At 40.8% G+C, this 26,014-nt stretch overlaps 3 protein-coding genes across 3 annotated transcripts; 1 reads left to right on the top strand and 2 right to left on the bottom strand.

Moving 5' to 3' along the window:
* Positions 1–377: 377 nt before the first annotated feature.
* On the bottom strand, positions 378–1,233 carry LOC111399666 (60S ribosomal protein L12-like). The gene has a single exon (XM_023027108.1). It carries the CDS (start codon positions 1,114–1,116, stop codon positions 616–618), a length of 501 nt encoding a protein of 166 aa, XP_022882876.1. The 5' UTR covers positions 1,117–1,233; the 3' UTR covers positions 378–615.
* A 15,371-nt stretch (positions 1,234–16,604) lies between these two features.
* On the top strand, positions 16,605–19,840 carry LOC111399665 (CASP-like protein 5A1). Its single transcript, XM_023027106.1, has 3 exons — positions 16,605–16,859; positions 17,514–17,646; positions 19,447–19,840. The coding sequence occupies exons 1-3, from the start codon at positions 16,663–16,665 to the stop codon at positions 19,636–19,638; spliced, it is 522 nt and encodes a 173-aa protein (XP_022882874.1). The 5' UTR covers positions 16,605–16,662; the 3' UTR covers positions 19,639–19,840.
* Positions 19,841–21,593: 1,753 nt separating this feature from the next.
* On the bottom strand, positions 21,594–25,422 carry LOC111399664 (cytokinin riboside 5'-monophosphate phosphoribohydrolase LOG3-like). Its single transcript, XM_023027105.1, has 7 exons — positions 25,099–25,422; positions 24,688–24,785; positions 24,534–24,564; positions 23,761–23,860; positions 22,492–22,562; positions 22,148–22,291; positions 21,594–21,948 (listed from the first exon to the last, which is right to left on the bottom strand). The coding sequence occupies exons 1-7, from the start codon at positions 25,216–25,218 to the stop codon at positions 21,826–21,828; spliced, it is 687 nt and encodes a 228-aa protein (XP_022882873.1). The 5' UTR covers positions 25,219–25,422; the 3' UTR covers positions 21,594–21,825.
* Between the last annotated feature and the right edge of the window lie 592 nt (positions 25,423–26,014).

The raw sequence follows: 26,014 nt of genomic DNA, 5'->3' as shown, positions 1-26,014 counted from the left end.
AAGCTAGTCTAAGATAACTTCCTCAAGAAAGCTCTTTTACAAGACACAAAAGCAAAAATAAAAGCCCTGTCCAATGGGTTCTAAATACGAGGCTACCCGAATTGTACTCATAATCAATCATTATGACACTACCCTGATTGTCCTATATTGCAAATGATCTTCCATCTCTTTAAGAAAGAATCTGCATTTGGTGTTCATTTATTACTACCATGCAGACAATCGATTGTGAAACCATCCATTTGAGAACACTCAAACTAACTGATTCGACAAAAAAAAAATAACTCCATAGACACAACAATCAAAATCAATAAGTATCCAAGTTATACAAAATCTCATTTCCTCCCAGAAAAAGTTGAAATAATAATTCATATCAATACTAGGCATTTTCAAGACGTGCGAATCCATCCATTTGAGAACAATCAAACTAACTGATAACAAAAAGGAAAAAAAATCCACAAAACTTAACAATCAAAACCCATAATTATCCAAAATAAAATCAAGTCTCATTTTCCTCGCAGTAGAAGTTGAAATAATGATTCATATCAAAATCATGCATTTTCAATAACAAAACAAAAATAAAAAAGAATCCTAGGAGATTCAGTTTCAAACTCTTTTTCAATCCAGTGGAATCTCAACATCACCATCGGTAATCTCCTGCTGCAGATCCTTGGGGTCTTTCCCGTCCACTGTACACCCAACAGAGACACACGTACCAAGGATCTCCTTGACGGTGCCGGATAAGTCCTTGGCCATTGATCGTGGAGCCATTACCTTGGCTATCTCAATGACGTCATCTAGCGAGATATTGCCATTGTGCTTAATGTTTTTAGTCTTCTTACGATCGCGCTCGGGCTCCTTGAGGGCCTTGATGACAAGGGCGGCGGCAGAGGGCACCACGGTCACCTTGGCTTGGCGGTTCTGGACGGTAAGCTTCACGGTCACACGGAGGCCCTTCCAGTCCTTGGCAGTTTCCTTAGCTATATCTTCACCGATTTTTTTTGGTGAAAGACCGAGGGGACCGATCTTCGGAGCAAGGGAACTAGCGGCACCAACTTCACCGCCGGTTACCCGGACGAAAACGTCAACTACCTGGCTCGGGTCGAACTTCGGCGGCATTTTTGCGGATCCGGGTTAGAGAGAAACGGTTTGGAGAGACCGGGGCGGCAGACAGCGTTGGTGAGTATTTATGTTAGCAATTGTTTGATCATTTTAGGGTTTGGAATATATGGTTACAGGCTAGGGTTTTTGTGGGGAGACTGAACGAAAAGACAGTTCTATCCTTTATGTTAGAATTTCTTTGTTAGTTGTCTGTATATTCACGGTGCAAATTATTTATGGGCAGCAGGTAAATGGGCTAAAGATCCACAACTACAATCAAAGGCCTTAGTTTGAAATGGGCCACAATTTAAAAAGTACTTAAAACTAAGGGCTGTGCTACAGTAGCGGGGCCATGTGGGCCCCGTCCGTCCAAGGGGAGCATGTTAATAATACAAAAGGTAATGGAAAAATTATCCAAAAATCCTACATATAAATTATACTATTCAAATGTAAGATGGTCTAGTTTTAGTTTCACAAATAAGGTGAGAATGCAAGTTTATTAACATAATTAATACAACATTATTAATAGGAAAATCAATTCTCTCACTGCGTATCTCTCACAATTTCTTATTTCTCACACTACTTCTCTCTCAACAATTTTTTTCTCACCATTCCTCACTAATTTCTCTCTCACCATTTCCAACGACACTATTGTTTCTCTCTTGGCCATAGCCGCTTGACCTCCTTCTTTGGGCTCAAATACCACTCTTTACAACCTCAATTATCCTCCTCGTTGTTGACCCCGAAAATTGGTCCTTCCACGTGGCCAACTGAAAGCTACTCCACGTGTTCCTCCCTGCGCACAATCAGCGAATAGTCAGGCGCACACGGCCGGAACCAGTGGGGGTGGTGACAGCCGTATACACTCCGACGGTCAAGTCAGGTTTAAGTGATCGGAACAGTACCCAGGGGCTATGCAAATCAATGATAAAGGGAGAGGAGAAAATATATAAACTTGCTATGGAGTGCTATGTAGTAAGAGTTTTATTACCTTTGCCTCTTGCCAAACCTTGGGTATTTATAGGTGGTATGAACCGTTGGATGTGGGACGCGTGTATACATCTGATGGTATGAAGCGTCCGCTCATAGGCGTCAATCAGCCGCATTTGTAAAGTGGGCGGACAGTTTGTTTCTTCTGAGTTGAATTGACATAAAGTTGATAAGTCACATCAACTAGCCTCATGGAGACGTCAAATCAATTTAAACCTTAGGCGCAGGAAGGATCTTGGTACAAATCTCAAATTAGCGGCGGATCTTCTAACCGGGGTCCACTTGACCTCGACCTCGGAGGCGAGATGTTTCGGCAGGTCAGTAATAGGAATCGCCATATCACTTCGGAAACACTTCGGAAGGGTCGTTTTCAGGTCGGAATATGTGGTGCTGCAGTCCGAGGTGTGTAAGATCGGAGCGTAACAGTGGTCCCCCAAGTCCGGGGATGAGTATTTATATTATGCGTGGACTTGCTTTCCTGACCAGACCGCAAGTCATGGGAGTTTTGGGGGTTGATATGTTGCAGCAATCGAGGTTATGATAACAAGCAGACGTGCCAAAGTTTCGTTATTGTGCGTAACGTACGAGGCGGTCAACAGCATGGAACTTCGCGTAAGGTGTATCGAAGCTTCACGAATATGGTGCACTGACTCCACAGACCGACACATTGGGAGATGGCTGAAACTTTGTAAAGCATGGGAGATAACACATCGTCCGAGACGATAACCTAAAAGGGCATTCGCGTCAGGTGCGTCCAAGCTTTGTAAAGTTGGAGGAGGAGCTCATCTGCCACCAGTGCGCTGACCCGAAAGGCCGACGCGTTGGGAGATGGCTGAAACTTTGTAAAGCATGGGAGATCACGCATCGTCCGAGGCGATAACTCAAAAAGGCCTTCGCGTCAGGTACGTCCAAGCTTTGTAAAGTTGGAGGAGGAGCTCATCTGCCACCGGTGCGCTGACCCAAAAGGCCTACGCGTTGGGAGATGGCTGAAACTTTGTAAAGCATGGGAGGTAACGCAGCGTCCGAGGTGATAACCCAAAAGGGCCTTCGCGTCAGGTGCGTCTAAGCTTTGTAAAGTTGGAGGAGGAGCTCATTTGCCACCGGTGCGCTGACCCAAAAGGTCGACGCGTTGGGAGATGGCTGAAACTTTGTAAAGCATGGGAGGTAACGCAACGTCCGAGGCGATGACCCAAAAAGGGCCTGCGCGTCAGGTGCGTCCAAACTTTATAAAGTTGGAGGAGGAGCTCAATCCGAGGCGATCCAAACGTCAAATGATTTGACAACTGTTGCGTGTTTTCAAAGTGACAGTTGGGTGCCATGCCCATTCTCCCAAAAGGCTGCTGCGGCTACTAATTATTATTGACGGCTGGTTGCAACCGAGGTGACGCGTTTCAAGCAAGTGTGAAAGTCACAGCGACATCTTGGGCGTAAATCAAATTTGGCGTTTCATTTCAACGGCCTAGATTGAAGATGCGATGAATGGCTTAGATTGATCGCATTTGAATTCAATGGTGGAGATCGGATTTCTTTCTATAGAAGGAGGACTCTGAGGTTTTCTCAGACTTTCTACCCTTGTGAAATTGACATTATATTTTGCTCTCGAGTTATTGGTGATTTTCGACGTTTTGTAAGCAATTCCGGCGATAAAATTAGACTTCCGGCGACCTTACACCATTTTCGGCTAGGAAAACCTCCAAACCCATAAGTTTCAGTACCTATTTAGGCTTTTAAATTTTAAAAGAATGGTCTCAGAAGGGAGTTCTGGTTCGGGGAGGGGTTTAGAAATGGTGAAGGTGGACGAGCCCATTGTGGCGACCTCTTCAGAAATAGTCGAGGCAATAATGGGGGGGAATTTATGGAGACGACTGGATAGTCCACCGAATACCTCTGTGCATTGGGGGGCGTCGGACTACCCCATCAAAATTAAGGGAGGCCAACCTAGGGAGACTTAGGATAGAGTATAGGATCCCTGATAGTATGGACTTGATCCTTCCCGGTCCGGAAGAGAGAGCCTGCTACCCTAGGTCGGGCTGTGTGGCCATTAGTGAGATGATCCTTAGGGCCGGACTCAGGCTGCCCGTTCACCCATTCTTTAGGATGGTGCTTAGGTCCTATGGGCTAGCCCCGACGCAGCTCAATCCGAACTCCTAGAGCCAGATGGCGGGCTCCTGTATGTTGTGGAAAGAGGCGTTATTAGGGGTGGAGATGCCTCTTTCCGTTCTCCAAACCCTTTACATTCCTAAGGTTACTGCCGGGGAGGATAAGACCCAGGGATGGTATTACCTTACGTCATGGGGTTCCCACACTCCAGTCGTGGTCGATCTGCCGAGCTCCATCAAAGAATGGAAGAGCTCATGGTGCTGGACCGCAGGGTGATGGGACACGATGGAGGGGGGACCCCCTGGCGCCTCTTACGGTTCCAACGAAGTATTTAACACTTAGTGAGTATAGTAGTAGTCTCCTTATATTTCTCTTCGGTTCGAATTGTGTCTAACAGTTACATTTCCTTTATAGGTGCTCTTCCTCGGTGCGAGCTGTCAATCAAGGACTTTGACACCATCTGTGTCATTTATCAGCTGCCTCAAAAGAAGATGTCCTACCACAGGCTGATCCGAAAGAACATCCATTTCATTACTCACGATTTAATGGTATCCCAAGGTAACTGGACCGAAGCCTTTACTTTTTTATTCCGAACTCCTAAGACTTGTATTAATTCCTTATTTGCTTCTTTGCAGACAAGTTTAATAAGAAGCTGCCCATGCGCCCTGACTTCAAGACCATCCAGAAGATGATGGCAGAGGCACGGGCGTTGAAGGCCTCCTCCTCCTCGTATAAAAAGCAAATGGAGGAGTTGGTGGAGGCCAGTAAGAGGCTCCAATCCCCGACGGAGGAGGAGGTATCGGAGGATCCGGAGGCTGACCTTCAAAGGAAGGGCAAGAAGAGTGCCGCCCCTCCAAGACGCCCAACTGTGGCGAGGCCACCCCAGTTCTGAGGCAGACCACAATTCCCACGGGGATGGCCCTTCCAGAGAGAAGATCCGCTCCAACCGAGCCCGTAGCTGCCCCGGCCACAACACCCCTCGTTGCAGTGCCAATTGACCAAGCGCGGGGCAGCAGAAGAGAAAAAGGCCCCGTCCCTCTAAGGAGGTCGACTTTCTGGGCACTAATCCTGACGAGCCCGTAAGGGAAGTGTTGGAGGCTCTTCCTCCCGAAACAGCTGCGATGGCGGTGGTCCATAATAAATACTGGACGGAGGAGTGGAGGGACCACACCGCCTCCTGCACGGCTGAGGACTTGGTGGCCGCGCACAGCGCCTGTGTGGCTCGGGCCCTGAGCACAAGCATCCAGATTGAGGGCTTGGTGAAGGATCTGAACTCTAAGAGGGAGGACCTCGCCAAGCTCCTAGAGGAGGCGATGCATTAAGGGGATGCCATGCGGACGGCTCAGGCCAAAGCCACGCAGGCAGAGGAAGGGAAGAAAGATGCTGAGGCCCAGCTTGCTGTCGCGAAAGCAGAAGTGGAACGGCTGAAGAAGGAGTTGTATGAGGTGGAATGCCAAGTGGCTGCTGTGACTCGACGACTTAATCACGCCAATGAGCACCACAAGCTTGCCACCGATGCTCTGGAGGCCTCCAACAAAGAAAAGGCAGAGCTGAGGCAGAAGGCAGAGGCCCAGTCAGAAGAGATTGTCTCTTTGAAGGAGGAGCTGAAATCTGCGGGGAGGTGGCAGTCCAGAACTTCATTGACCACTTCGAAGATCATCCTCTGTATGACGATTTCGCCAACTTCTGGGCCTCATGGAGTGCCCAAAGCTTACTGGGTCGACTGGAGGAGGTGCATCCCACTTTAGACATCTCTTCATTAGAGGCAGAGTTTGGGTGACTGACTGGAGGTCGGCTTGATAGGGTTGTCGAGGGGGCTCCGGAGGCCCAGGAGGTGGCCAATGTAGAAGTCCCTCCAGCAGATTAGGGCTACCTCTTGTAATGGCTGCGGCCCTTCTGTACTTAAATTTATTAAATGAAATGAAAATATTTGTTAAGTATTTGGGCTTCTGCTTCTTTGTATTTTCTATCCGTTTATAGTTGTATGAACGACAAACGTTAGACTAATTGCCTCGCGACAATAATCAGTTAATAACTGCGGACCAGACCACTCAAGTTAATATAAGTTTAAAAACTTAAGCGAGTATGAAGCGACTCTTAATGCCAACTTGTTAATAATTTGAGATCAGACCACTTAAGCAAACATGAAGAGCCACTTAATGTTAATCAGCTAATAATTGACGATCGGATCGCTTAAATGAACCTTCTGAAGTACTAAGGAAACTATTCACTAACTGATGTGGCTCGAAACCGAAGATTCATTACTAAGATAAATTACATCACCCTTTACAAAGGCGATTCCGTCACTTAGGGAATTTTACAACTGAGATCAGATCGGGACAATCGATTCACTATAACATATTGAGATCGGATCGGAACAAAGTCTCATTATTGGTAGTACTTCCTCAAGTGTTCGATGTTTCACTGATGAGCCAGCGCCTTTCCTGACATATCTTCGATTTCGAAGGTACCAGGTCGGGATTCCTAACGGATGCGGTAACGGCCTTCCCAGTTTGGGCCGAACACTCCTGACCCGATTGGTTTTGAAGATTGGAAAACTCTTCTGAGGACGAGGTTGTCCAAGCGGAGAGTTCTGTTTCTGACCTTGGAATTATAATAGCGGGGTCATCTTTCGATGATATTTTGCCAAGATCACTTGGGAGGTATCTCTCTTTTTCTCAAGGAGGTGTAGTTCGCTTATTCGGGCCTCGTCGTTGCTGACCTCATTGAAATGTATCCGTCGATGTGATAGGACCCCAACTTCGACCGGACTCATTACCTCGGCTCTGTAGGTCATGGAAAATGGGATTTCACCGGTTGCAGTCCGGTAAGAAGTTCGATAGTCCAAAGGACGTGGGGGAGTTCGTCAACCCAGACCCCTTTTGAGGTATCCAGTTTCCTTTTCAGAGTGTGTTTGATAGTCTTGTTCACTACTTCAACTTGCCCATTCGCCTGGGGGTGATGAGGTGACGAGAAGTCCTTCTTTATGTCCAATTCGTCGCATAAGTCTCACATCTTCCTATTGTCGAACTGCCGTCCGTTATCAGACACTGAGGAGTGGGGAATGTCGAATCTACAAATGATGTTTTTCCAAACGAACTTGGTAGTATTAGCCTCGGTAATTCGGACAAGGTGTTCTGCCTTGACCCACTTAGTGAAGTAGTCAATGGCGACAATAACGAAAGTTGCACTTCCTCTTCCTTTTGGGAGTGGACCAATGAAGTCAATACCCCACATAGCGAATGGCCAAGGGCTGGTTACTATAGAGAGGCTCTGAGCAGACTGTCTTTGTATGTTCAAGAAGCGCTAGCACTTGTCATAATTCTGGACAAATTGGCAAGCATCCCTTTTCAGGGTCGGCCAGAAGTAGCCTTGACGGAGAACGTTGTGTGCCAGAGCCGTTCCTCCGGAGTGGTTTCCACATATTTCTTCATGGATTTTCCTGAGTATGTATGTGGCCTCTTCGCCGCCTACGCATCGAAGAAGAGGCGAAGCGAAACCTCTCTTGTAAAGGGTATCTTCTTGCAGGACGAAGTGTGCAGCCCTTCTTCTTAATTTTCTCGCCTCGCCTCTGGAAGCAGGCAGTGTTTGCTCCTTCAAGTACGCGATGATGGGCTGCATCCATAATGGGGTGCCTTCTATCCACAGTACCTCTTCACCTTTGGAGGTGGAGGGCTTCGATAAGTGCTCAATAGGGACGATGTTTAGCAGCTCTGAGTCTATGCTGCTGGCTAGTTTTAAGAGGGCGTCTGCATGTGCATTTTCTAGACGGGGGACTTGAGTCAGTTCGAACATTTTAAAATGAGGAATTATGCCCAGAACCAACTTCAAGTACGCAAGCATGTTACCATCTTTGGCTGCGAAATTTCCATTGACCTGATTTACTATGAGCCGAGAGTCACTGCTCGCTAGGAGCTTCCTGACCCGCATCTCCTTAGCGAGTCTAAGACCTGCCAGAAGGGCCTCCTCGTATTCGACTACGTTGTTCGAGGCTTTGAAGCCGAACCTTACTGCACAATTTAGCTTGTGGCCTTCCGGGCTTTCCAATACGATCCCTATCCCTGCGCCAGCCTCTCTTGAGGATCCATCTACGAATAGTTTCCATGTGGAGGGCTCAGCTGGTTCCATCATCGCCTCCATTTCTGGGGCTTTGGTAAACTCAACCATAAAATTAGCAAGGGCCTGGCCCTTGACGACGTGTCGAGGTCGGGACGTTAGATTGAACTCGCTGAGTTCGATTGCCCATTTTAGCAGGCGTCCTGATGCGTCTGTTTTCTGCATTACCTGCTTTAAAGGGAAATTGGTGAGAACTTGTATTGAGTGGGCTTGGAAATATGGCCTCAACTTTCTTGAGGCTGTGATGAGGGCGAGTGTCAATTTTTCCATATCTGGGTAGCGTGTTTTAGCTGGGAGAAGTGCTTTGCTGATGTAGTACACTGGCAATTGGCGCTCATTTTCTTCCCTGATTAGGACTGCGCTGACTGCCACGTCCGAAATCGCTATATATATTAGTAGAGATTCATCCGGTTGAGGTTTCGACAAGAGGAGCGCTTCTCCAAGGTGCTTTTTCAGAGCCTCGAAGGCTTCTTCGCACTCCGAAATCCATTGAAATTTCTTTCCTTGCTTCAGCGCATTGAAGAAAGGCAAGCTTTTATCTGTGGCTCTGGAGATGAAGCGACTGAGTGCGGCTATCCGACCGTTAAGACTTTGGACCTCCTTCGATTTTTGAGGTAACCTCATTTCTAGTAAGGCCGTTACTTTCACCGGATTCGCCTCAATTCCCCTCTGATTTACCATATATCCCAAGACCTGGCCCGATGCCACTCCAAAGGTGCACTTGAGGGGATTCAATTTCATATTGTACTTTCTAAGTATTTGAAAAGTTTGGTCGATGTGACTCACGTGTTCAGTTGTCTGGAAGCTTTTGACCAACATGTCGTCTACGTAGACTTCCATGGTTTTGCCAATGAGTTCGGCAAACATCATGTTGACTAACCTCTTGTATGTGGCTCCGGCATTTTTCAGTCCGAAGGGCATAACTTTGTAGCAATACAGGCCCCTGTCCGTAATGAATGATGTAGCTTCCTCGTCAGGTCGGAACATGGGTATCTGGTTATACCCTGAGTATGCATCCATGAAACTCAGTAGTTCATGCCTAGCAGTAGAGTCCACAAGTTGATCTATTCTTGGAAGTGGGAAGCTGTCTTTGGGGCACGCCTTATTTAGGTTTGTGAAGTCCACGCATACCCTCCACTTTTCGCTGGGCTTTTTTACCAGAACCGGGTTGGATATCCACCTCGGATAGATGGCCTCTCTTATGAAACCACTGCGGCTAAATTTGCTTACTTCGTCTTTCAATGCCTTGTATCGTTCCGGGTTTAGGGCACGTCTCTTCTGTCTATGGGGGGCATAGGAGGGGTTGATGTTAAGGTGATGGCAACTGATCTTAGGATCTATTCCCACCATATCTTCATGTTTCCATGCGAAGACATCCAGATTTCCTTTCAGGAAGCGTATCATCTCAGCTTTTGCTTCAGGTGGTATTGACTTCCCTATACGCAAGACCTGACTGGGGTCTTCCGGGTTGACGGGGAAAGTCTCCAATTCTTCCATCGAGGTCGCATTTGGTTCAGAGTCAATTATTCGGGGGTCTAAATCATCAAGAGGGTGTCCTTGTTCAGGGGCCTCTTCCATATCGATGTCTCCCTCTTATTCAGAGGTATGCCCTTGTTCAGGGGCGTCAAGCATTTCCAAGTCCGTATCGACTTCAGCGGGTACCTCAGCTAGGATTACATTAACAGTTCGAGGCTCGGACTTTCGCAGCGAGTTTAGATAACATGCTCTGGAGCCCATTTGATCGCCTCGGACTGTAGCAATCCCATGTTCGGTTGGAAATTTTATGCACAAATAGTGAATGGACGTCACAGCCTAAAGATCTTTCAGAGCGGGTCTGCCCAATACTCCATGATAAGCCGATCTGTGATCTACCACCAGAAATTTCATGAAGTGCTGGGCCACTAGGGGTGCCAAACCCATTTCGACAGGCAGGGTGATCCGCCCTCATGGGATGATGCTGTCCCCAGTGAATCCGAATAATGGATCGATCATGGGGATCAACCCATGTTCAATTTGTATTTTGTCAAAAGTGGAGCCGAACAATATGTTCACGGAACTGCCATTATCAACGAGCATGCGTTTTAATCCGTTTCTAGCTACTACGGCTCTTACAACCAAAGCATCACAATGGGGGTGGTGAATTCCCTCTGAGTCTTCCTGGGAGAAGGTGATTGGGGCCATCTTGTTTGCTGATTTCGATTCGTTAATAATGTAAATGATTATTGGGGGATCCTTTACTTCTCTTGTATAATTTCTCTGGGCATTCCTGGTGTTGCCACCGACGTGGGGTCCCCCAATGATAGTATCGATTTCCCTGATGACCTGGCTTCCAGAAAATTGGGCTTGATTTCCCTGTCTGGATTGGCCTCGGTTCCTCAATTCTCTTCTCCTAGGAGATTGTTCCTGGTGACCTCTCCCTCCCCTCCTCGGGGAGGTGGATCTGCGAGGGTGTTCGTTTCTGCTGGAAGTGTGCGGGTTGCTTCGATCAGAGCGTCGATTGGCATCACGACACTCAGTAGTGTCATGTCCATATAGTTGATGAAATGTACAAAACCTTGCTCCTGCCAAGGGTCTGTTTGACCTCTTCTTCTTCTTCTTCTTATTGTTATCAGTTCTTCTAGATGGTCCCGCTTCAGCAGGGGCATTATCATATGCCAGCACCGGTACTGCATTCAATGTGGCGGAAGCTAGGGCCTGTCTGAATGTGGGAGCTATGGTGTGTCCTGCTTGGGTCCATTGCTGAGTAACAAGGTGTGCTGCGGGTCCTCGACCTACCTGCCTCTGAGGAGGAGGGAGTCCCTGTGCGGCACGGTTGCGATGATCAATCATTTCTTCACTAACAATTTTCACTTTCATCATTTCCACCAGCTCGTCATATGTGGAAAGATTCTTGCTGCGCACGTTCCTCCAGAACAAAGTGTTCATGTTGAGCCCACCTTTCAGGGTCGAAAGGGCTTCCCTGTCAGTGACCTATTCGCAGTAAGTAATTTCGTCTGTAAACCTGGCGAAATAGCTTTTCAGCGTCTCCCCAGGGGCCTGCCTCATGTCTTGCAGGCGTTGAACTGGTGCCTCTCCTTTCCTGCGTGAGAGGTACTGGTTCAAAAATGCTTTCTTCAAATCTGGCCAACTTCTGATGCTTAGGGGAGGAAGCCTGCTGTACCATACCTCGACGGCTCCGCCTAGTGTTAGATGGAAGGCTCTGCATTTTAGAACAGGCGAGGCTCTCCTAAGGCTCATTTGTGTCATATACTTAGTGAGGTACTTCTCCAGATCCCCCTTTCCCTCATACTTGGGGATCTTAGGGGGCATGAAATTCGCTGGCATTGGGAAGCTTCGGATCTCCCTTAAGAAAGGGAGGTTATCATCATCATCGTCAATCTCATAAGATCGACAGGGCCCATCTGACCCTTCATCATCTTGGATGTCCTGGGGAGGTAGAGTGCTTCTCCTCGACTTTTCCAATCGACTAGGTTCCTCCTCTCTCTCCTGTTTCTAGGAGGAGGAAGGGGAGCATGTTCTTGTTCGTGATCGGACGAACTGATCCTCTTGTTGGGCGGACCCTATTGTTAGGATCCTTCTCTATCCGGTCGAAGATGCTTACCGACCTTTGGTCCTCGTATTCTTCAGGGAAATCATCCCCCAAGCGTGGTTCTGATGGTTGACTCCCTCACACATAAAATGTTGTTTCAGCATTCATCTTCCTTTCGAGAGGGCGTTCCGTGTGCTGGCTCATGTGGCCTCGGGAGTGAGATAAAGGGGCTTTCCACATTGGATAAGATCCTTGGGGCCTTTGATAGCCCTGATGTGCATCTCCATATTCTGAGCTGCTATGTCTCTCATACCCGTAGCTATTTGAGTCATTCCTTCAGTGAGTATGGCTGTTCTTCCACCTCAGCAACGCCGGTGATGTGGTCTCTAATGAGTAACATTGTTATAGAGTACCTCCTCTTCAGAGGCCTCTCTCATGGGGTTGTCGTCTTTATGGCTGTAGCTCATCCTACCTCTTCTTTCAAGGGTAGTGAGAACTTGGATTGTAACTCGGCTTTGTTCTTTTTCAAGAATGCCCCCTTTTCAGGGTTAGTCACTAGTTTTCCGGTAACTTCTCCGATGGAGAATGCAAAACTTCGAATGGGGAGTGTTTCCCACATACGGCGCCAATCTGTTGACCCCGAAAATTGGTCCTTCCATGTGGCCAACTGAAAGCTACTCCACGTGTTCCTCCCTGCGCACAATCAGCGAATAGTCAGGCGCACACGACCGGAACCAGCGGGGGTGGTGACGACCGTATACACTCCGATGGTTAAATCAGGTTTAAGTGATCGGAACAGCACCCAGGGGCTATGCAAATCAATGATAAAGGGGGAAGAGAAAATATATAAACTTGCTATGGAGTGTTATGTAGTAAGAGTTTCATTACCTTTGCCTTTTGCCAAACCTTGGGTATTTATAGGTGGTATGAACTGTTGGATGTAGGACGCGTGTATACATCTGACTGTATGAAGCGTCCGCTCATAGGCGTCAATCAGCCGCGTTTGTAGAGTGGACGGACAGTTTGTTTTTTCTGAGTTGAATTGACATAAAGTTGATAAATCACATCAACTAGCCTCATGGAGACGTCAAATCAATTTAAACCTTAGGTGCAGGAAGGATCTTGGTACAAATCTCAAATTAGCGGCGGATCTTCTAACCGGGGTCCACTTGACCTTGACCTCGGAGGTGAGATGCTTCGGCAGGTCAGTAATAGGAATCGCCATATCACTTCGGAAATACTTCGAAAGGGTCGTTTTCATGTACGAATATGTGGTGCTGCGAGTCCGAGGCGTGTAAGATCGGAGCATAACACTCGTCACAAACCACACAATTTTGTGATGGAATTTTTAAAATAGTATGAAGCAATTCCAATCTAGTCTTAAAGATTTGACTTTAGGAGTAGTTATTGGGATTGGTTTGGTGGCTGTAGAAGGAATCACTACATCGTAAGCGGTGATATTGTGGGTTGGAGTTCTTGTGAGCCTATTTGAGTTGGGGTAAAGAGAAGGTCAAGGAAACTGTGTTGTTTCATATGTCAAAATTTGACAAATGGGCAATCTTAGAGTGGATCATAGTTGTTGGGACATACCTGATAACATGATTGATTGTGACTGTATGTGTTGTTATGCTAGTTTACCGTGTATGCAGATTTATTTATGGTGATCCTCTATGATCAAGTTTGTATTAATTGTGATTGGTTGTAACCAATTTTGTGTTAATTGTTATTGATTGTTACTGTATATGTTAAGGTGTTGGTTTGTTGTATGTGTGAATTTATTTGTAATGATCATCTGTGACCAATTCTATGTTGATTTTGACGGGTAGTGAGCAAGTGTAGACTTGGTCACATACCTTTATAGTTAAAAATTGATTTGTTTATAGACAATCACATGAAACCAAAGTAGATGATAATAGGGAGTGATTCAACCATCCCTTTTGTTCGAAATAAGAATATCAACAACACCCTTGCGAAAACAAACAATTTGGAAGAAACATGGCTCTTTTTAGAACCTTGATAATAACTGGGATTGATAATTTCAGTGCTGATAACAAAAGTGCGTTTGAATTTGAAGAAGATCTCGAGCCAAATCAATTGATATCAAACCAATACTACACCCATGCCAAAAAGATTTAAGCTCTTTATATTACTCTTGAGTTTGTATTTATTCACAACCATGGTAGAAAATGAAGGACTTGGAGAGAACAAGCTACATTTTTATTATAAGAATGTCTATATCTTTTGGTTTGATTCTTGTTTTCTGAATAAGGAAATCAATGGCCAGGAAAATTACAGCTTCTACTTGTCCAAAACCATGAGTATAAGAACTGTATCGATGGGATTGTAACTTCATTCGTTGATCGAGGCTTGAAATCAAGGATTAATGGAGAAGTCGCATTGATTTTGGAGAGTTTTCCGGAGCCGGGTATGTAGAGAGAAATATTGTTTGATTGTGAGAGGAAATATGTATTTTCACACGATATATTTAATTCTATTTTTTTAATTTCTATTATCTTATATGTATATATTTATTAGTTTTAATTACCACCTGATTTATGAAAGTATTTAGGGAGATTATTAATTGTGAAATGTGATTTCTATAGTGTAGTAGCTATGTATTGTTTTCCAATAGTAATCGTCCACTATTTCAATTTTCGTATGAACAACTAGGAACATTTATGGGACCAAATTGATAACAATTGTAACATTGCAAAACATTGAAAAATCATCCACTATAACTTTATTTTCTTTTCATGCAAATTTATTAATTGCAATCAAACACACCAATTGCTTAGAACTTATTAACATAGAAACTATTAATTAAATGTATTTAATTGATTTAATTTTCAATTTAAAAAATATTGCACTTGCGCACTTTTATTGGTGGGTAAATAAGAGAAAGAGAGTGAGTAAATTGTTTGGAATATTAAATATATATCACTCAAAATATTTTTCTTGTTTTTGAGAAAAATATTATTACTCAACTAACTTTTGAAAAATATTTTTCATGGAGAAAATTGTCAATCAAACACCAAAAAGTAAAAAAATTGAATGAAAAAATAACATTTTTCACAAAGAATTAAGCTAATCAAACGCATCCTTAGTGTTTCTCTGTATTGTATGTGTTAGGGTGTGTTTGTGCGAATAAAAAAGTTGTAATGCCTCAAATTTAAAACTGAATTCTATGTATTTAATGAATTATATTAAAAAAATATTTAAAACTCAAGTCGCTTTGAATTCGTTCTTAAAGTGGCTTTTAAGTCGTTTAACAATATTGCATAATTGTAAACAATGTATGAACTTGACTTTGGAATTCTTTATCTAACCTTAATTAAAATCTTATAATATACTTTTCGTGTTATCCTATAGAATTTTAATTTCCTCTAAGATAGTGTTTGATTGCACACCAATTCCATCTTTTCATTTTTTTTTTTGTATTTGATTGGGAAAAATTTCCATGGAATTTATTTTCCAGACATTTTCCTTTTTTTTTTTTTTAAGGAAAATGCCGGATTACTGTAGCAATTTTTGTTTTTCGTTTATTTATTTATTTATTTTTTGGCAATGGAAACAAATTCTAAGAATAATTGTAAAAAAATATTTTCCTTTAATCGACAATTTTAATGTAAAACAAAATCAAACGAACACCAAAAGATAGATAATTTTTTTGATTTTTTTTGTTGACAATTGGAACAAATTTCATTCCCAATACCAGTAAAATCTATCCATTTAATTGATAATTCTCATGTAAAACAAAGCTAAACGAACACCAAAAAACACTTTTATTTCAACATTTTTCACTTGAAAAATTATACCAATCAAACACAATAATTTACAATTCTCAGGAAAACATTTTCTATACAATTCAATTCTCTGAAATTCGTTTTCAATTCACTTCAATTTCACATTTGCAATCAAACGGACCCTAATTGATAAAAATAGTATAGTTCGGAACTTGATTATATTTACTCAAAATAGATAGCAAAAGATAATCGAATAATAACATTATTAAAAATAATTGACTATTTTGTAAAGTCAAATGTCTTTAGAAACTTGCTTTCGAGTGTATGCTAAATTGTTATTGTGACTCATTTAGTCACTAGTCAAATATTATATTACAAATGATCATTTCGTTAATCTGATTACCGCCATATTTGATGTAATACTTATGTTTTTTCACTTAAATTAATGACCTTTATAGTGATCTATTCCTTATAAATAGCTTCATGTCCAATCCATTCGCAAGCTTTGCACAAATTATTCATGATAAATTGCGTTAGAAGAGCAGAGAAAAAGCGCTTAAACAAGATTCAAACTTAGCCGTTGTGAAAGCAACAAACAAAAGGCAGAGAGAAGGAACACAACCTCTTTTCGAGATAGGGAGTTAGTCAAAGAACATTTGCTTTTCACTTCCGAATTTGACATCTTAGCGGTTGGTTCTCACTTGACTTTGAAGAGGGAATGATGTGATATGTTTTTGTTGAATGTGAGAAATTTTCTCTTACAAACCATTTTTATTTAAAGATTTGTAATATCTCAATACGTCCTCGATGATTCTTGGCCAATGTCAAGGTTTATAACGTGCCAATATCAGATTTGGGGTGGATATTACTGAAGGAGTGACCAAACTGTAACTTCAATGAGTAAATAGATCATAAAAATACTTCAAGGACCAATATTAAGTATTTCGTAAACTTTACTGACCATCAGTGAAATTAAGTCCATTTTAGCCTTTACCTTCCCACAGCACAGCATCACAAAAAAGAAAAGATTTTCACCGGCTCTCAGCTCCTCTGCCGACCCATTGATCACTGGTTCAGAATAAGAAAATGAGCCGGCCTGCTGTGCACCCAGTGGAGGCTGCACCGATGACGATAGAGGCGCCCAGAGTGAGGATGAAGGACTTCCAGGGCATGCCCGGCACCACCGGTGGCCTCTTCCTCCGCCTCTGTCAGTTCGTTTTCGCCGTCGTTTCTCTCTGCGTCATGACCACCACCTTGGATTTCCCCTCTGTTACTGCATTTTGGTTAGTTTTATCCGTCGTTTTTTTCACTTCATTCTTCTTCCACTTTTATAATCAGTTACTTGTATTCACGTATATCGCAATTGTTTGTATAATTGTATGCTTGAAATGATCGAATTAGTGGAATTCAAACTGCTACGATATATAATATGTCTTTTTGGAAATAGGGGTTTGATGAAGAGGTCAATTTAATTATATCATCTAATCAGTGCTAATGGACATTTCACTTTATTGCGATTTCCTACAGTACAAGTGTCTTTTGACTCCATATGTCGAATACATGCGTGCATGCACGGGCTATGTCGTAATAGTCATATACTCATATTTGCTAACTGATTGTGCTGTTCCGTCCCAGATATGGGAGGCCAACATACTGATAAAAATTTTCTATACATGCCGGAGAATAGGATAAAATAATCATGGACGTCTGTTTCTGCAATACAGTTCTCGTAGAATGTAGAAGCAGTAGGTAATTCCACATCGGGGTAGATGCAGTTCAGCTTATTTAAAATATTATGCAAGTATGGAGAAGTTAATAATAATTGCTGTCTATATATATATTCCAGTTGTTGAGTATATTAAATCTTTAAAGTGGCATGTTAAGTTTGTACCTTCAGAGAAGTGACTATGACTATAACTTCTTGCTCTGTGCATCAGCTATCTTGTTGCTGCAGTTGGTCTGCAAAGTGTTTGGAGCCTGTCGCTTGCAATTGCTGACATATATTGCCTTTCGGTTAGACGAAGTTTTAGACATGTTGGAGTTATCAGTTTATTCGCCATTGGTGATGGGGTAAGAAAAACTTGTTTAACTAGACAATTGAAATTCTCAGATGCAATGCTCTTTTTGAAAGGGCGTGATGCTGCCATGTATTTATGGAAAAGATGCGATCAGTATCTATGTGAAAATGCCACCTTGCTTGACTATTTTCCTACGAGGAATTAATGCCATGGAGAACAATTATATGACTCTTGTTGATTCAGGGAGGTCAGTGGGTTGAGTTTCCAGAAGCCTTTATGGTTTAATTGACACTCATATGCTAAATATGGATAATGTTTCTACCCTAAGATTATTTAAATTGGGATCTTTTTATACTTTAATATCCCATTAGTAATATTGATTTTACAATTTTTTAAACTTGAACAGATGCGTGGGATCCTATTCTTCAATTTAATTTCCCTTGCAATTTTTGATACTTTGGTAATGCAATTTTTATTGTTGCAATCTAAGAAACACCAATATTTGCAAACTTGTTATGTAGCCGTATTCGATACGTATCCAAGCTCTAATACTATTCGATACTCTCCGATATGTACCGGATACTTGTTTTTTTAATTATTTTATGCATTTCTATATTTTTTTAATTTTCGATACGTATCTAATACGCAATTTTTAATTATTTTATATTTTTGTATAATTTCGATACCTATCTGATACTTCATAGTTCACATGTACCTTTACTGCAAAACGTTGCTTTGAAACTTCTTAGGCAATTTTCTTCCTCATCTAACGTTGAAAGAAATTGGAATATGTACTCTTTTGTACATTCTACGAGAAGGAATAAAATAATTTTACTATGAGCTAGATAATTAGTTTACATTCATAGTAATTTGTGTCTTTTATTAACAAAATTAGATCTCTATTTAAAAGGAGAATTCAAAATGTGGGACATTGTCGGAAACTCATTTGATACTCTTAAAGGTGTTGAATTGCTTGAGATTGTTAATCGATCATTAGATGAGTCAGAGTTGGATAATGTTATTTTTAATAATAATGAAGAAATTGATGTTGATGATGTTGAAGAAAATGAAGTTTAGACAATTAATAATTAAGATAAAGTGCTTTAGTATTTTATTTTATTTTTATTATCATGCTTCTATATTAATTTTTTTTATATTAATAAAATTATGTTGAATTTTATAACACGTATTTTTCAAAAAAGTTGGATTGTCATATCCGTATCGTATCGTATCGTATCCGAATTATGTATCTGTCTCCGTGCTTAGTTTGCAATCTTTAGATATTCAGGGCATCATGTGATGATTGCATTTTTGTGTGTATTATGATGATCGGGTAATCCGCATCTTCAAAGACATGTCTATTTCACAAATATTTTAACAGCGATTCAACTTTTTATGATCTTCTATAGAAGCTGAGTCAAGAAAGTTGTTGCAATGACTAAGATTTCATAAATTCCACTGTTTTTTTTCACATCTTTTATGAGAACGAGAAACGTTGAACTGTTCTTGCTATGACTAAAATTTAAATTTCATAAATTCAATGATGTATTTTCTAAACTCTCTATCGGGGGCATCACATGTGTATGTGACCTTTCAACCTTTCTTTTTACTATTTTGGCATGCTGTGTTGAGAACTTTGACAGTCAGTTTGAATGCACTCTCAACCATTTAGCAGCATATATTACCACTGCTATAATCTTTATTTCCAACATACAAACACTCAATTTGCTAGTTTACATATGAACGACCATGATTTGATGAGGTGCAAATCTCATGCCATCATCATTGTATACCCTTCCACCATTTTTTTCCTAGGCAATATGCTTAGAAAGATCTTTCCATTGTTGTGCAGGTTACTTCGACTCTAACTTTTGCTGCTGCCTGTGCATCTGCTGGTATCACTGTCCTAATTGGCAATGATCTGGATAAATGTAATGTTAACCACTGCACAAGATTTATGTCAGCTACTGCCATGGCTTTTCTGAGCTGGTTTGCCGTCTCTCCATCTTTTCTTTTGAATTATTGGTCGTTGGCATCCCGGTAGCAAGAAAAAAATGCACTGCCGAGTGCCGACTTTTGCTTCCTGGATGTTTCTTGCTTTCATAGGTCAATGAAGGAGATATAGATGCCTTCCTGTCTATATCAGTGAATTTTGTACTCGCAGAACATAATGGCAATTTATTATTTTCTGGAGTTGGAAACAATATATATTCTGCCTGAGATATATTAAATATGTGCTTCAATTACGTGGCCTTAGACTTGATTTTGATGGCCATGTTAAAAGAATTGTATGGTTTATTTTTAACTTTTTATGATGCCCCATCTACAAAAATCTTTGCTTATATTAAGGAATTTTTAAATTTATTTCAGGCCAATATTTGGAAAAATAAATTTTTTAAAATATCTCTTCGGCTGGGAATTTTGGACGAGGGAATGTAAATATGATTTTCAGAGGCATTTTGTGTAGACTAAGAATAACATGGCTTGTAGTAGTTTCTACTTCCTGCGGTTGTGGTACTTTGAATCCTTCTGTAGATCAAGCAATCAATTGAATAGAAAGCATAATTCAAATTTATCAAGATTTAGAGCATGTTTTGTTAAGCTTATTTTTTTGAATAAATTCTCAACTCGGTTTCTACTAAAGAATCAACCTTATAAAGAGAAAAGGGCAAAAAGTTCTCAGGTTCAATTGAGACGAGTTCCAGAAACTGGTTAAGACAGAGAAGCTGGAATATATTTTGGAGGAGAAAATCACTCTACGTCAATGCTAAGTCATCACAGCAAACCATGTGTCAATGGATTCCAACATCATGAAAACGGAGAAAGGTAAAGCTTATATGTATTGATTCTATTTAGCTGCTTCATTTTTAGGCCGTTCTTGTTTATCAGTCACTAGAATTTTTCTCCATGAATCTTTTCTCAGGCTTTAACATCAGCAAAATAGTCCTTTTCATCCTCACAAGCACATGATTCTCACGCCTTCATGTATATTTGTTTTAGGGATATCAGAGAAACTCAAAGGTCGCCACCAGATTTTAGTCGTTGGACTGATATGTGCATGTGGCACACACGTGCGCACACACAGACACATATTTTCGAATTACAATTCAAGTATACTTAAAGTTATTCATTACTTTCTTCGTCACTAGAAAACACTTGATCATAGAAAAAAGTAAGAGGTGTAACAATGAATGGCTGTCCGTCCCATGTGTCAACATCATTCAAAAGCATATTCCATAATGCTTTTCAGATTCAAAAGCCAAACTGATTAGACTCCTCTTTCAAAAACCATGAGGTGAAATTGAAGCCAGTATTATGGCTGGCTATCATTCTGTCTTCTTTTCTGATGCAGCACAACACATCACATTTCCGCTCACACATTGCGTATCTTATCTCGATGCAAGAGCCGGAGTAAACTTTTCTTCTTGATGGGTCCCGAAATCAATGGATCAGTTTGATCCAGTCATAAAAGTCTAGGTGTATATAGATTAGGATCAATGGTGTCAAGACCTTGTACCGTGTGAAAGGTGGACATAAAAATTGTTAATTCAAATCTGGCCAAGAATTATCAATTGGTCCTTGTCTTTCTATCCATAATCTTCTCCAGAATGGCCCCCATTTAGTTATCTGTCTTTGGTTGGATTAATGTTGTCTGCTGATCAAACTTCAACAGCAAACAAGCATCAGAAAATTAGTTGAGGAACATGTCTGTAACAAAAATTGTCACTTTTCATTGTGGACACTTGGCCTATTGATCTGTGTAAGCTGCTGGGTTCTCAATTTTGATGAGCCTACGATGATACCTACCTACATTGCCTGGTGCCCATAGTTATTACCTACCTCTTACTTTACCAAGGAAATTGAGATATTTTACCAAAAGACCTCGTCTAAAGTTACAGGAGGGTAAAATTTTTGTAAATGAGTGGTAATGAGACTTGGAACTTGGAATCTTTGCTTCTTATGATCCCCTTTTAGATGAGATGATTAACACATAACAATAAAATATTGTAACTGACAAAACAGTAAGTCATTAGTTGGAGAATTACATACTGCAATTAGTAGTTACAACTTACAGAGGAAACAAATTTTCGCGTGAAAGAAAATAAGTAGCTATCACATAGTGAGGTCATTCCCAGATAAATTTACAAAAGGTTTTCCCCCACAGCAAAAAATTATAATTTTGAAGTTAATTTCTTCCAATGCCATATTTCCTTTTGATTTAATAATATCTTCACTGCTGCAAATCCATTTTTAACATGGATATATCATACTTTTGGGGGGTAGCCAAGCTGCTCCTGTGCTCCATCTCCCAGTTCAGTTTCGACGCAACTCTTTCGTGGCTAGGAATGTACTCCTGAAAAACATGAACGTTTTCAACAATTAAGCCTGAATTTTCTGTCCATTAATCTAAAATGGGAACATCGTCTCTGTTCTGCTCTATTTTTCGCATGTTCAATCGATCAGCCTTTGGACTCCTAGGTACATGCTGATGGTTGTGCTATGTAGAGCATTTATCCAAATAATGGGAAAGTTTTCCTCTTCAAGAAAATTACCTCCAATTTCTTGACCAGCTCCTCTGCTGTCGGTGCAGATACAATTATGTGGCGAGCATTTGGACTAATGAAGCCTTCCTCTACAGCTTTGTCAATGAACGACAATAATGAATTGTAGTACCCATCCACATTCAGCAAGCCTACCTGCGAAATAGGTACTTCTTTTTTTGTCAATTTTTTTGCTCAAAAGTTGAATATTTTAGCCGTATCTTTTCAGCCATGAAGGTTGCTGTAGGATAGATTCTTTAGACGAGTTGGAAGATTTAAAAGTTGCGTATCAGGAATTACCGGCTTATCATGAATGCCAAAGTTGGAAGATTTAAAAGTTGCGTATCAGGAATTACCGGCTTATCATGAATACCAAGTTGAGCCCAGGTTATCACTTCAAGTAATTCCTCTAGAGTTCCATAACCACCTGCATGCATTTTCATGATTACTTATAAATTGTACTTGAGATACATTATAATTCTACTTTATGAGTTAAAAAAAAACTAAAAAAGGGGGAACAGATAACTTCTCAATTATTGGAGGGCCATGCTAAGATTACGAGAAAGAACATCCCTGTTTTTGTAGTTAATCAAATATCAGCAGAAGTTTACACTAGCCAAAAACAGACACTCAACTCACCCAACCATATCCCCCTGCCACCCCCATCACCAGCACCTTATGGCGGCATCCTTAAAAGAGGGTAAACATGTGCCTCTCATGTGATATTAAACGAAAATTATATGGTTTCTGTCGTTAGAGACTACTTCGCAACCGAAACGAACATCAATGACCAGCTTTTGGGAAGGACTTGCTGTTACCAACTCGTTATTTGAAAAATATGTTGGGGACAAATGGTGCAATTTTCTGAAAGAATAATGACATCCTATCTCACCCTAGCCAGACAGATGTCTTTGTTTCTAATGTGGAAACCAGCTGGTCCCAGACCTTTTCCATTTCCCCAAATTGGTGTCCACTTCTCTCATAGGCATGATCCTCTGCAAGGCTTTTGGTTATGATTTCTCTTACAGTGTACTGTGAGTATGAGATGCAACCATACCAGCAAAATGACACTTTAAAATTGTGGATTAAAAGGAGTGAATTAAAATTGTGCATTGAAAGGAGCGAGCATTATGTTTTGGTAGGTAAAACTGCAAGTTGGGAATAAACAATTTGGTGAAATTATTACTGTTTATCCTTATCCCCAATTATTGTGAGGCAGTTTGATGCAGTACCATCAGAAGATATGAATGAATTCAAGGAAATGAATCATTTACACTACAGGTTTTCTGAGAACTATAAGGCCCTAAGTTTTAGTTCGAGATGTTGAAAGTTGAGAGCTATGAGCATTTAGCTTAAGAAATCTTTAGGGCCCGTTTGATGTAATTTTGCTTTTGCTCCTGCTTCTCGTAGAAGAGCTACCTAAAGAAATTAACGTAAGCCAACTTCCTCTAAAAGCATAGTTGGCCAAATAAATCATTTTCAGAAAATTACTAAACATGTTTAAAAGTAACTTCTTAATCGCAGAAACAGTTTTTGAACTTTTTAAAAGTCATGCAAACGTCGCTTGTTTTTGACGTTTAAAACTGGCGCAAAAGAAAAGGGATTAGTGCTGGCATTTAACCAACCTGGCAAGGCAATAAAAGCATCAGAATGCCTAGCCATTTCAGCTTTCCTTTGGTGCATATCTGCAACTGCCTTCACTTCCCCGACAGTTTCACCAGTTAACTGCAAAAGGTTACCAAATCCCATTAAGCAAGGGATGGTGGAGATGGATAATTTAAATGCACTGAGTTGTGTGCAGTTCAGTGATGCAATAACGAGGGTTGGAGAAATGGTTGACTTAAATTTAGTACCTTCAGAGCCAGAGGTAAACATACTACCGGTTAGAAAATTACAAAGGGATGAATCATGCAAGGAAAAGACTCCAAAAATGCAAAAATACGTTGACTTGTAGGGAAAAACCTGGCCCCTAAGGGCTCTATCCAATGGATAAGGTTTACCAGAAACAAGGACCTCAGAAGTAAAAAATCAAACGTACTTCAAAAAAAAAAAACAGCTTTTCTAGCTTGGCTATAGCTTGTAGAGCTAATTTGAAGCGTGAGGAAACATCGTTATGATTACGAATCAAGAGAGAAAAAAAAAATAATAATAACAAAAGATAAAAGGGTTCAAAAGAAGAAGAAACATCTTTGTGATCAAGAATTCAGAGAAATTAAAAGGAGCAAAAGAAAATTAAAAAGAAAAGTCACGCAACGCAACCAAGAATATGCCTTGAGAAGAAACTAAAGTAAATAATAAATTAAACAATGAAAGAGAGGAGTAAAAAAAAAAGTTGCAGTAAAAAGATTAGTAATTTAATAGAAAAGGCTTAAGACTTTTTTAACCATAGCAGCCATACCTCTCGAGGCATGAGCGTCTTGGGAATAACTCTACGGAGGAGACAATAACAAGACAAAAAGTTAGTTTTTAGTGAAGAACTAAATTAAATTAACCATAAAAAGGGACCCCAAAACTCAGGGATTAGAATTAGAATGCAAGTAGATGATACTCACCCAATAACATGCCGACCACCATCATGAACCGCTTGTGAGACTAAACCCATAAGTCCTATGCTGCCTCCTCCATAGACCAAATCAATATTCCTAGAAACCTTGAAAAACACAAAAAGATAGGTAACAACAAAGTTCCAAGACTCGACCCAAAAACTTGTAAAGACTTGAACATCATGTTTGAGAAAAGTAGACATTTAAGCACGACCACACCAGTGCGTACAAAACACTTTGAACTTACGTTTAAGCAACTTTTTGAAAAACTTTTGGCAAAAAAGAACACGCTTGAGAGGATTTTACAAAATCCCATCTTGTAAATCATCATTTTCATAAACCCATTTGAAAACAAACACAATATTAAACTCCTCTACCTAAGAAAAAAGCCAGGAAAAACACACACACACATCTAAGTACCAATTCTTTGGCAAGCTCAATAGCAGCTTCTTGGTAACTAGTCTTCCTGCCTTGGCTACTCCCACAAAACACACAAATCCTCTTGAATTTTGATACCTTCGCTTCACTCTCTCTCTCCATTTTTTCTCTCTCTCACTCTAGACTTCACATATTTGTCTCCATCTCTTAATGTTGTTACAAAAAAGAAAGAATCTGGGTTCTAATAGGTCCCCAGGATACACCCTCTAGCCAACATATAGAGAGACTATAGATATAATAGTATATGAGACAGAAGAATACAATTATCAAACGTGAGACTCTTTTTCTTGACCACCTTTGGTTAAGTGGTTTTGGTTCTTTACCAATAAGTTACATTGGGTTGTATTTATAAGTGCTGTTGCACGTGGAAAAACTGTCACTGGCACGTGCTTGCCACCTTATTTTATTTACCATTTTGTCCTTTAATTTACAATTTTTTTTTTCATTAATTCATTTCTTCATTCTTTTATATATTGGTTTCCATTTTTGCTGAATGACTGCAAATATGAAATTTCTTGATGAAACCCTTTTCGATTTCCATTATCTTAAAACTCATTATTAACCACAAATTTTCAAAATAAAATATTTTACGCGTAAATTCAAAATTGTTCCTACTTTTTAATCATATATTCTCAAACAAATTCACTTTTACAAAAGTCATTTTCGTGAAATAATGGGCATCCTACGGGGCTAATCATCAACTTTGCGCATCTCAAAGTTAGGACGTAGGATGTTGATTGGGTTTGTGAGTTCCTTCATAATATTGGTTTTATCGTATTTATTTTATCCATGGATTAGAAAAATTCATAAAGAAAGACAAACGAAGAAATAAAGGAAAATTTTGACGAACAAGATCTTCTAATGAGGAATAAGAAAGAACATATATGTTGATAGAAAA

Source organism: Olea europaea, chromosome 9 (assembly GCF_002742605.1).
Source record: "Olea europaea var. sylvestris chromosome 9, O_europaea_v1, whole genome shotgun sequence".
Classification (NCBI taxonomy): domain Eukaryota; kingdom Viridiplantae; phylum Streptophyta; class Magnoliopsida; order Lamiales; family Oleaceae; genus Olea; species Olea europaea.
The sequence above is the reverse complement of the archived record's forward strand: the minus strand, read 5'-3'. Positions and strand labels throughout refer to the sequence as shown.